At 37.4% G+C, this 13,250-nt stretch overlaps 1 protein-coding gene across 14 annotated transcripts in view; it reads right to left on the reverse strand.

Annotated features, from left to right (window-relative positions):
* The window catches only part of LOC136848008 (protein GOLM2-like), a 147,509-nt gene that overhangs the window by 120,536 nt on the left and 13,723 nt on the right, over positions 1 to 13,250 (reverse strand). For 10 of the 14 annotated variants that reach the window (XM_067120020.1, XM_067120028.1, XM_067120022.1 and 7 more), the window contains exon 4: positions 11,692 to 11,883. The exons of the other annotated variants lie outside the window; for them this stretch is intronic. In XM_067120020.1, coding sequence (XP_066976121.1) covers positions 11,692 to 11,883 — 192 coding nt within the window. The remainder of the gene's footprint in view (positions 1 to 11,691; positions 11,884 to 13,250) is intronic. 14 annotated transcript variants of the gene reach the window in all.

Here is a 13,250-nt window from a genome sequence, read left to right on the forward strand (position 1 = left end):
TCTACCAACTAACAGAGCCTTGCTATGATTTGAAGGTGAAGTTTTAGAGTTTTCTTGTGAAATGGCATCTTGTTATTGTGATCGTCAAAACGATGACAACCAACTTGACTGCTCTTCATGTAACAGGAAAGTACATCGGAAATGTGAGGGAATATCTATGGAAGACTACAGAAAGGTAGAGAAGTCAATTTCTATTGGATGTAAGGGTCTTAAATTCTACTGTAGAAGATGTGAGCCCAATTTTTCGGAGACAGTTACCTTGAGCGAGCTTGGCGAAAAATGGAAACGTTTGAATTAATGGCAAGAGATATGTTTGCTTCATTAGAGAAACAAATAGTTGAACTGAAGACAGAAAATCAATTTCTTAGGCTTAGGGTTACTGGTGGGCTACCTGTAAAGGATTTGAAACCAAGTTATTCTGACGTGGTGAAAGAGAGAAATTTGATTTTGATTGCTGATGAAGATGAGAATGAAGCTACCACAATGGAAGAGAAGAAAGGTGTATTAACAAGAGTCCTTGGGAATATTCAAATTAGTAATGTAAAGCCTACGAAAAAAGGTTCACTGGTCGTTGACTTTCCAGACAAGAAGGCTGCTAAACGAACTCTGGACCAGACAGCTGATGACCATAAATTATGTTCGACTGTACTTCAAAAGATGTCGCCTAAAATCACCGTTGCCAATGTTAGTAATCAAGAACAGATAGACGACGTCCTGCCTGCGATTTTGAAGAAGAATAATATATTTCAAGGTATTAATGTAAGTCCAGATGATATGAAACTAGTATCAACTAGAGAAGCTAAAGATGGTAAATCGTATAATTATACTTTTTAAATGTACACCTATCATTAGACGCAGGATATATGAAAATGGAGATATACTTTTCACCAACTTTGGTCGACATAAGGTATGGGATAGTTATCATGTTATAATATGTAACTACTGTCAAGGATATGGTCATTTTGAGTCCAAATGTAGAGTCAAGGCTTCAAATGGATCTCGGATATGTGGACGCTATAACGGAACTGATCATGAGACAAGGCAGTGTCAGTCTGAAAGTTTGAAATGTCATCATTGTGCGCGAATGAACCTCTCCAATAATGAACATGCTGTTTTTGACTGGAATTGTCCATCGAATGTTGCTGAGAGGAAGCGAACTGCTCAACAGACTGATCATGGATTCCAGTAATAGAAGAATAAAATGTGCCTTACTGAATGCGCAGTCAGTGCGCAACAAGACAACAGAATTAAGAGAATTAATCTGTGAACAAGGAACAGATGTGTTCGCTATAACAGAAACATGGCTAAGTGCTACTGATAATTTGAAAATTAATGAACTATTGCGGACACTCATAAACTTTTTCACACACCACGTAATTTTGGTCAGGGAGGTGGGGTTGGCATTGTTTTATCCAAAACATTTACAAACGTTAGAATTAGGATTGTTGGAGCATTTCTGAGTTTTGAGTACTTAGCCTTGGAGTTTAAGGCCTATAATGTACAGTTTTTATTTTTAGTAGTATATCGTCCTCCTCAGCTAAGCAGGGCTACGTTTTTAGAAGACTTTTCTGTATTGTTGGATTGTTTTGAAAATGAAAAATGTAATGTATATATATGTGGAGATTTTAATATGTGGTTAGAGAATTATAGAGATACAAATGTAAAGAAGTTTATTGATATAATGAACAATATGAATTTTGTTAATAAGGTGAATGTATCTACCTCTAGGTCAGATCATATTTTAGATGCTGTGTTTTGTTGTGCGGGTGATAATTACTTTATGAATTTGATAGTGAGCTAGATTTTTCTATCTCTTTTTACCACAGGCTTATTATGTTTGATATTTCAGTCTTATTACCAAGTAAACTTAGGACTAAAATAACATTTAGGAACAAACGGTTATTGGACTCTACTGTACTAATAGATGTGGGTGTTACTGTTATTGAAGAAAAATATAATGAACCCTGTGGATGTACCGACTTAAATAACAGCAGAAATATTTCGGTAGGTGAATGTATGGTCTGTCTTGTTGCTTTGTATTTTTCTGTATTTTCTAAAGAATATGATAAAATGTGCCCTGTGGTAGGAAAGATATTGTTATAAAGACAGCTCCCATGGTTCAATGCTGCAATTAGGAAGCTAGGAAAAACGGAGGTTGGCAGAGTCATGTTGGCATAAGCATAAAACAAAGAGAAATCGAATGTTATATGTGGAAGCTAGAATGAGGTAAATAGATTATTAAGAAATGTAAAGAAGACATATTATAATGAAAAAGTAACTGAGGTTGGGTCGAATATCAAAGGCTGTATTCTGTGTTCATGAACTTTTAGGGAAAATTAAGAGGCATGTTTTACCAGACGGGAGGTCTGAGCTTGAATTGGCAAATGAATTTGCTGAATTCTTTAGTCAAAGGTTGCCTGTTTACTTTGTAACTTCACAACTGATGTTTCTTGCCCTATCCTTACTTTCCTGATTTTCCTTTCTCAAAGTTTTTGCAGTTTGAGCCAATTTCACTCGATGCTTACAAAACTATGTTCATTAGTTCTGGCCGCTCTTATTGCAGTAACGATCCTTTTCCAATAAATGAGGTCATCGATGCCCCTAACATAGATAGGTTATTGCAATTGCAGCTTCGAATAGTCAACTTGAGTATTATTAAGAGCTTAGTCCCGTCCTCTGAAAAAGTTGCTATCATTAAACCATCTCTTAAAGGATCCCTTGATCATCAAGAATTGAAATCTTACAGACCAATTTCTAACTTGTCTTTTTGTCAAAAATGATCGAGACTTTCGTTTTAGATCAACTCAGTCAGCACTTGAAAGTAATTGGAGCTATTCCTGAAGATCAGTCGGCTTATCGGAAATTCCATTCTACTGAAACAGCTCTTTGTGCGTAATTAATGATTTGTTAGGTTTCTCTGATGACGGTAAATGTAGCTTGCTTATTCTCCTAGATCTTAGCGCTGCTTTTGATACAGTGGTTCATGAAGTGTTAAAAGAGGATATGACTGCTATTGGGATCGATGGGGATGCTCTTAAATGGTTTAATAACTATTTATCAAGAGATCTTTCAAGGTGAAGGTTAAAGATAGATATTCTGAAAGTAGAAAGCTCACCAATGGAGAATGTTCCACAAGGAAGCGTGATTTGGCCCGCTTCTTTTTAGTATTTATACAATCGAGTTGTCTTGGATATTTAAATTACATGGCATTCAATGTAAATTTTTTGCTGATGACACCCAGTTCTATTTAATAGTGGATGACATTATTGAGGATCAAGCTGTTATTGATAGACTCATGGCAGATGTTTCGAAATGGATGCAAAAGAAAAAGCTGAAACTAAATGAAAATAAAACTGAATGTATTCTAATTGGCACTAAATATAACTTAAGAAGGTTTGATAATGTTAATAGCATCTCCATCAATAAGGAGAATATTTTGTTAACTGATAAAGTCAGAGATCTCGGGGTAGTAGTTGATGGTTCTTTGACATTTGATGAACATATTAACAATGTGGTTAGGACCGCAAATTATCATCTGAGGAATATCGCATCCATTAGAAAATATCTTAACGAAGATGCCACTAAGCTGCTAATTAATAGTTTGGTAGTTAGTAGAGTAGACTATTGTAACTCGTTGTATTACAATTTACCTAATTATCGACTTAAGAAACTTCAAAAGATTTTGAATAGAGCTGCTAGACTAATTGTTGGTATATCCCCACGAGAACATATTACTCCAACCTTAAATAAATTACACTGGTTACCAGTCAAAGCAAGGATTATTTTTAAACTTTGCGTCTTAACATATCAAGCTATTAGCATCGGGAGAACCATTGTATCTTAGAGGTTGCCTGAAAGATACGTAGTTGGGCCTGGTGTTCATACACGCCTTTCCGTGATGATTTCAGACTTGATGAGCCTCGCAACGACCACTCTTGGTACGAGAACTTTTAAGCACTGTGCTCCTAGACTGTATAATCAACTTCCGGTATCAGTTAAGTGTGCTGAAAATATCTTTCAGTTCAAAAAGCTATTGAAAACCCATTTATTTTCACTCAGCTATAATACTGAGACAAATGCAATTAACCCTCTTTACATTACATAGACTTTTAAACTTTTATAATTTTTAACTAAAATATAAGTGATTTGGAAATCCCGTCTGAACACTTAATAGCGAAAGAAGGGATACTTGATAACCCGTCAGGCATAGACATAGACATAGAACAGAAATAAGGAAATAAAGTAGCCTATGCATCACACAAATCTAATGAAGCCATAAAGTCACCCTTCCTTCTTAAACTCCTCACAGACTGCACAGTCTCCATCCTGAAAGAAGTCAACCACAGAAATCAGTCATGCTGAAATCCATAATGGGTTCTAGGAAGTTTCCAAGACCACAGAGATAGGTGAAGAACCCAGAGACTAACTCACTTCCTTGACTTTTTTCCTTCTCTTGCATTACTGTACATCATGACAAGCAAGAGCTACAGAGGAGAGTTGAGATGACATGGGGAGGGGATCACGTCCAGAAGAGGAGGCATCCATCATAAATGACATTGATAAGCCATGGCTGCTCCTACCTCCTTCCAAGCTTTCCTGTGCTTCTGGAGACTAGCCACTGGATGATGAGTATTGTGGGGGAAGGGAATACCCTTCATCTATATCTTCCTCCTCTACCTGGTGACTTGGCTAGCATCTCCTTGCCTAGACTTAAGGGCAAAGAAAGACTCTTGGCATAAAAAGACTTCTGGGAGCCATACGGCACAGAAAAATGGAATGGAAAGAATACAACTGCTGATACCAAGAGATAAACAGCTTTGGGGTGTTGGCTGGAGTAAGATTTTAAGTGATAAGGCAACTTGGGAGGAGTACCAAGTTGAGGTGGCGAAGATTGCTTCGAGGAAGGACTGCCAATATTGAGAATTGCCATCCTGATGACTCAATTCATTTCTCAGGGACTCTAGGGAAAAGGGAAAGCAATACCTGTCATGTGGACATAAGCAACTCAAGACAGAAACTATCTCCTTCAATAGTTCTAGAGACAAACCCCTACCAGAGGATACATCAAGTGAGGGCAGGAACTTCAGCTGCTTTTTCCTCCTCTACCTGGTGGCTTGGCAAGTGACCAACCTCTTCAGTTGGGATTAAAGAGCAAACTAAGGCACTTGGCCTGAATATAACCCTGGGAGCTGATGGGCTGCAAATTGTCCAGAGCATGTGGAGAAAGGAAATAATGAACTATTTCCTTGGTTATCACTTTGTTTAACACTTCACCTCCTGGCCTAACCTAACATTTAAATCATGCAGGCTAACATGTGCTAGCAACAAAGCTTGTGTTTTGGAAAAGCAACACTCTCTCTCTGCTATGAAATTATTCGTGTAGAATGCACGTGGGTTATCTGATCCCTAACAAAACTTTTACCGTCACGGTTATGATCGCCAATAATATAAAAGTATAAAAATAACACTATACTTACACTGTGGAATTCCATTCAATTGTGTGCTCATTAAGGAATTTTCCGCTAAGGTTTGTTTCTTGTCGTGCCTCCAGCTTTAGCGAGGCTAATAGCTGATTGCTGCAAGTTGCAGGTTGCAGGATTCTAGCTACAACATTGCAGGCTGCAGGATCTGAGCAATAAGGTCGCCACTTTTATATTTTTACCTGGGAAGAGACTTTAAATCCTGGGCAGGGAAGTTACCTTCATGATCTAACTGAGGAAAGGACTTACCAAGAAACTTTACGTATCTGATTGAAATTGCATGGTCAGGTTAAGCCATAAGAAGAAAGAGATGAGCTGAGGGCTTTACTCAACCAGGAATGTTGCAGATAAAACACTTAGGTTCACTTAAAAGCACATATATTTACATTAACATCACATATATTTACATTAACATCACATACATTTACAGTAACACAAAATCAGAAGAATGGGAAATAAATTAGACAGGTAAACAGAGTCCTCCAAAGAACTAAATTACGATAACAAAAGGATAACTGAAGATGCCAGGGAAATCCACTTCAAGGGTACCGTAGAGCAGGTTTCAAAGGTTAGAACCATCGGCACACATGCACAATGGAACGGGGGATTCCACAGCAAGCAACTCTGTCTCATGTCGGAGTGTGGGCCCTCGTCGTTTTCCCAGATGGAGGGAAGGAATTTAAGGGACTTAGCAATGGAAGAATAACAGGCTAAGAAAGCAGCCACGTGTCTTGGGATATGGCCCTGATGAGGCAGAGGTCAAGTAGAAAATGTTGCTGGATCTGCTGCCAGGGCGTCTTTGCCTTGGTTCGGGCTGCATGGCTCCTTTTATGGCCTCTGCTGGATTATCTTCCCATGCTCTCGGCATCCCATTTTCTATGGGTGCGCACATGGGTTTTGGCACACTCCCATGACCTTACGATTGCCCGGTCAGCCGCATGGTAAGGAGGCGACAGTGTGGCAGTTGGCTGCTATGGGGCCTTCCAAAACTTTCTCTTTGGGTAAATCCCCATCAGCGGTTCATCTGGCGCCTGCAGCAGGGATTTTGTCTCTAAACGGCTTCACACCTGGAAGAGAGGTTTCGAGGCAGTCATGGAGTGAGAGACAGGATTACCAGAGTATCCAGGAAACGATAATAAGAGATTTAAGAAGGGGCAATCTTTTCCATGCCCTCCTTGTCAGTCAGCAGTGTGATTACAAGTTACTGCACTTCTTTTGAAAAGAATAGAACAATTCAATTTTACAGTAAATTCTCTTAAAGGAATAAAAGTTATGCTTTACTGTACGTTCCTTTGCAAAGCTTGGAGGACGAGTTGACTTGGGAAGGGTATCCCTTCACTGCAATATATATACACGCATAACTTAATGGTTTTCATTCAGTTATAAATTCTATTTCATAAAAATGCTTACAATCTTATTGTTCTTCAAAATTTGCAACATCTTCCCATGGCATGTTACATATTTCATGGAGGCAAGTGTCTTTCTCTATTTTTTCAAAGTAGCCTGTGTTGGTGACTTGAGTAATATCTCATTTACTTTCCTGAATTTTCGCCATAGTTTTTGTATAGGAGTATTGCTGGAAATATACAGTTTCCATAATACAATCTTCTATACAGTTCATTGATGGTTTGTTGTACAATGGTTTCACATAAGTTTCCTTATTGTAAAGGTTATGAATTATCAATTTGACCAAAACTAGGTAGATTGTCAAGTCTTCTTCCACCTCTTTAATTAATTGTGACTGAGCACGTGACTACCAAGGTACTCTGTGTTTGTTACAATCTGGTATAGAATGTGGTTTGGTTTTATCTGTCAGTTTTGATAAATTTTGCAATGAAGTTAGTTATACTATGGTCTCTTCACTATTCAAGTGGAATGAGTTAAAATTGGAAATTATCTATCACAATATCAAAAAATCCATTTACTACGCTGGAGGAGCAAAGTGTGACACCCACTGATGAGAGTCTCACGTGGCTTTGAGAAATGTGTACTGTTTTGTTATCACTGAGACAGCACAAATAATTTAAATTCATAATCTCCATTTCCAGCAAAATCTGGTGATATACAGTTGTAATTCCAAAGAGGGTTTTGAACATTACAACTGCCAACTTTTATGATATTTGTAGTAAAAAAAAAAGAATAACTTTTAGTTTATGTTATTATAAACCTGTGTCACCCAAAATACATTTAAACATTATGTTGTGATGCCCTCACACAGGGACTGATAATACTTCTGCTTAGATTATATATATTTCTACTTTTGCAGGATAAAAACTTTTCTTGTTTTTTCTCTTCATGTGCTAAACTATTTCGCTTGTATGAATAATCCTTTTCTTTGAGTATACCATGGTGTTACAAATTTGTATCACTCACTATATATTTATATAATCTATTGTATAAATCTGGCTGTCAAAGTCACATACTTGTAACAAAGTTGGTCCTTCTTGTTCTGGATTGCGTCCCACTTACCAGACGGAAATATGCACTTCATGTGCTATCGTTTCTCAAGGGTTTTTTTCTTTTCACTTCTACAGACAGCACATATAATCTGCAGCAAAAACAGCCTGTGCAAGTAAAGGTGATTTTAAACAGTAACGTGAGATATGCAGTGTGTGCAATATGCTCCTGACCACCATCCCAAACAATGATAGGGACCAGTATAAACCAGCCCTTTGGGTTTATGGATTAACCCTTTACCGACCAAGTGTCCCGTACAGGCTCTTAAAATTGGCTACTTTTGGGAACTCGTGGCCAGCAAGCTTATGCATGTATGAAATTGACTATCTGGTACCTTATTGTCACACCTCCCAACTCTTCAAATCAACCAATCAGAAGACAGCACTGTCCATGGGGTGGGGCGTGTGTGCTTTTGAATCGCCACCTGTCTCTTGAATGACGGATAGGTGCATTCACGCTAAAATTGTTCGAAGGATCCCCTACACCCCGTTTGTAATCATGGTAAGTACACAGTTTTTTCATAGGTTGTTGTTGAATGATGTGTCTTCATGCTGAAGTGTTTTCAAGGTGATGTGATAATATTTAGTATTTGAAATCATAGCCGTAATAAGTATATATCCATCGCACGGGCTACTTCGGTCCGTAACGGTAAAAGTATGGCGCAACACGCGACACCAAAAATTTTTTCAGAAGCTAATTGCTTTTACTTTTTTTGCAGATTAGGAGTGATATGTTTTATGGGCGAAGGAATGCTGCCTTGGAACACAGGGAGGGAAGTGCGCACGGCATGGATAGCCCCAGAAGAAGCCAAGATAGTGATGTTGATGTGGAGGTAGACAGTGACTGAGGACCCAACATACCAACCTGATGAGGACGAGCTGGCTGACGCGAATTTCTTCAGCCTATTACTTCACGAGGTTAGTATCATAACAACATCATGTATTTTTCATTGTTGATGGATTACATATCATTTATACATATCATTCTATTTATTTTACACAGTGCCAACACTCTATTTATTTTACACAGTGCCAACACACTCATACACATGCTCACACTCATACATACACAGATGCACACACTCATACATACACAGATGCACACACTCATACAGATACACATAACTTCATGTGTTTTTGAAACTTTTCATTGTTGATGGATTACATATCATTCTATTTATTATACATATCATTCTAGTTATTATACATAGAGCCAACACACTCATACACATGCACACACTCATACAGATACACATAACTTCATGTGTTTTTGAAACTTTTCATTGTTGATGGATTACATATCATTCTATTCACTATACACAGTGCCTACACACACACATACACACACACATGCACACACTCATACACACATGCACACACATACACACACACACATACACACACAATAACACACTCATTGTCCACACACACAACACAATCATGATTTATTGTCTGTATTACTAATGTGACTCTTTTCTTATTTCAGGTGGCCGTCCTGTCCCTGTTGCAATGCCACACCCTATGCCAGATGTGGTAGATAGTGATGCTGATGTCAAGGCTAGGCAGACCTGTAAGTTTTGTTCCTGTAAGGGCCACATCCACAGGTCCCGGTGGGTGTGTGAGGACTGTAAAGTGGCACTGTGTCTGACTGATGCAAGGAACTGTTTTGCACTCTTCCACAAGGCATAAATTTTGTAAATATTGTATATATTTTGTGTAAATTTGTATGTTGTGGAAGTCTTGTAAGTTTGTTATTGTCTATTTTTATGCTAACCTATGTACGCCTAAGCTGTAAATTATAATTACTAACACATTTCACTGCCAGTATTACTTGTATATTTTTTTATTTTTGTAAAATAAAGTATTCAACTATCCCAGGGTATCTTTTATACATCAATAGAGGGAAAAAAACAGAAAAAAATTCATAATAAACACTGTAGCAAGTCATATTAATGTCAAACACAATAAATTCATCATGGAAATTGGTAAAAAGAGGTGAGTATATAAAGAATGGTATTATCGGGAAAAAGTTTACCGTTATAGTCCGAAGTGTCCCGTACGGGATGAGCGTGGTCCGTCGGAGCTCGACCGAGGCATCCATACGGGTTACTTTACTGAATGCAATTATTTGCCAAGTTTTGCAAGATTTCAAAAAATGCACAAGAATGATTTGATCTTGTATTTTGATATACTATCACATACTAAGAGGGTTTTTTGAAATTTCCCATAAAACCTAGGGTGGACTTTAAAGGGTTAATGGGAGTTGGGGGAAGGGAATTAATCTTCCCAGCAGAGTTCTGGCAGAATATCCTTCTCCCATCCTGAGTATACGCCACTGTCAGACAAACATGCCAAGGCGTCAGAACCCAAGATTTTCCAGAATGACTTCTCTGATGGAGAGGAAGTGTAGTCAATTGGGACATATATATGCCCTGAATGGTGGGAGAGCTACAAACCAAGTGCCTCAACAACCTTACTTAACCTAAGAGGTCCAGGGGCACTGGCCAGTTTTTTGCAAGAGAAGAAGCTTCTGGAGGTGGACCTGGGTTCCCCAACACAACAATCCAACATTAAGACCCCAACAAGGACTGCCCTCCTCCCATGGATACCCAACCCCGCTCCTGTTTCCCTAATGATTTCTAGTTCTTTACCTGAGGCCCCCCTCTCAGTCCAGTGGTATGACTTTCTTTTAAAATTTGAACACCACAGTTCCTTCAGATTTGATGTAATTCTGATAAAGCACGATCCTGGCAGCCCTACCGACCGCCATTCCAAGAAACTGTACACTGACTCATCACTCTCCCCACCCCTTTTCCCACCACAAGTTTGCCAACAATATTATAATTCTCTCCCTCTCTCTCTTTATAAATATATCACTCAATCTCTCAAAAGTAAACCTCTGCTCTCTCTCTCTCTCTCTAATACTGCATTCATTCCTATATTGTTCTATAAATTTTCCTTGGACACTGACCAAAAGCATTTTCTCTCATTATTTAAGATTGTGTTTCCAATTATGCATGAATTCTATTTCATTTTTGTGTCATAACATCAATTTTGAGTAAGATTTCACAATTTGTGTCATAACATCAATTTTGAGTAAGATTTCACAGTAGATCTTAAAAAAGAATGATTGATAGTGTATTCTACTCTGAACTGTCACTACTAAAACTTGAAAGAATATTGTAGAGGCTGTTACAGTACTCAAGTATCAGCGATAACAGAACTTCTGTAAAATCCTTACGATTGAAAGTTGTAGGAAATCAAGCAAGCAACAAACACAATAAGACTTTCAAGCTCAGCCACCTTTCTGGAGTTTCAGGATGATGCATTATTAAGTAGTATTTGTTGCTGAATGTACAATTTCAATTTCTTCCTCTTTCCAAGTGAACATAACCTCACCCAAAGCTTGTCAAATACAGCAACTGAGTTATAATTCATTGAAAAAGTACAGGTTAAAAAGCATAAGGTCACAAATATGAGTGTCAGTTCATTATCAGAATGATTATGCTTTTAAGAATAACCTAAAATAACTCTCACTAAAATAAAGAAAATTGGATGTTTCTTTTTGATGTACATCAAACAGACACTTTGCAAGTTGTCACTTGTTTCGTAACCCTATTTGGTTTTGAATATGATACTGTATAGTGTGAAAATTGTACGACAAAAACATATGAAAAAGTAAGAAAAATAGGTAAACAAACTCACTGATCACCCAAAAACCTACTTTCTCTTTTGCTTTCCCCCCCAAAAAATACCTCAACTAGTTGTTCCTTAACAGCGTACAGCTGTTTTTCAGACTCTAGCTGTGCATCTCTCTTGGTCTGAACAATGATATTGGCCAAGTCGTCACTTGCCTTTTGAACCTCTTCACATTCTTTCTTTAACTGCACAAGTTCTGTATTGCAAGTTGCTAGTGAAAGGGTAAGTTGGGATCTTTTCACTGACACCTACAGAAAACATCAAAATATAGTATATGTTCTGCATGCAAAATAATAGTCATAGTCTTCTATTAAAGCAGGGGCCAGGCAAAACTCATAGCATGAAAAGCTTATACTAAAAAGGCACAAAGATTACGCTACACAGCATTTATAACCAGGAACATGTGCAATCATCACTACGGATTAAAAATAATAGAGTAACATTGTTATGGAAAGAACTCAAGAAAATGTACATGAAAAATGCCTTCAATAAAAGATGTCAAAACTAGTTAGCAATATGAACACCTCCCAGAGGTTACTCTCTCACGTTAACAAACAAAAGTTCTGTTACTAACTAAAGATTGTACGGTATGTAAAATGTTCTGAAACTCACAGCAGGATACCTGTGACACAAAAAATTTGGATAACATGCCTCAACTCCAACTACAAGGCCATTACTTTCATGACTGATACTGTGACACTGCTTTCATAGTTCAGTATCAGTCAAGAGGGTTTTCTGATTAATGCCTTTTATTCTCTTAAAAATAATCCTTCTGAAAGCCACAGTCATATCTTCAAATGGTGAATATAAATAAATAATAGTAAAAAACCTATCTCAGACAGGTGTCTGCAATCTCTTTTTAAAGAGTACCAAATGAGCAAGCATACAATACATTCCACATAATTACCAGAATCTTGATAACATCAGTAAGATGGCCCTTCTATAAGAAAATGCCATATCTCCGAAAGTTTTTATTACAGCTTCCTGTATACTTCATGTGTCTGTTCACTAAATAGTGACAATTAAAGGGAGACCTTTGAAACTCAATGACTAAAAAATTTCTTCAGCTACTGCAGAAATATATCAATGAAAAGGTACTGACTCAGCCTTCCTTTTATAATACCAGAGCAAAACATTATGACACTTACACAGTTATAAATGGCAAGCTGGGGGTCTTTGTTATAAATTATTCTGAAGATTGTTAGTTTAACAATCTCAATTTAATATATCCATTCACCAAATCATTAGTAGCATACACGGCAAAAAACCTGTTAGTAATGTTAGTTGTCAGTACTTTGTTGGTGAAGTATGAAGAATATCATTACCCATTGTAATTTTTTAAAACTTGGTCACATAACTTTGCAAGCATCCAGAAAAAAATAATAAAAATCTACTCAGGACATTCGCAAGCAATGGTTTTTGCACATATTCTTTCCTATAAAAATAAAATTCCAAGGCCATTTATGAAATGGCTTACAATTCCTTCAATTACTAGTTTTCGTATAAACCAGTTATAAAGGTTAGAAAAGTTCCCAAAATACGTAAAACAAAATCAATTATTTGTATAAACCAACAATTATAAAGATTAGAAAAGTTCCAATAACATGTAAAAAAA

This window comes from Macrobrachium rosenbergii, chromosome 18, assembly GCF_040412425.1.
Source record: "Macrobrachium rosenbergii isolate ZJJX-2024 chromosome 18, ASM4041242v1, whole genome shotgun sequence".
Taxonomy (NCBI): Eukaryota; Metazoa; Arthropoda; class Malacostraca; order Decapoda; family Palaemonidae; genus Macrobrachium; species Macrobrachium rosenbergii.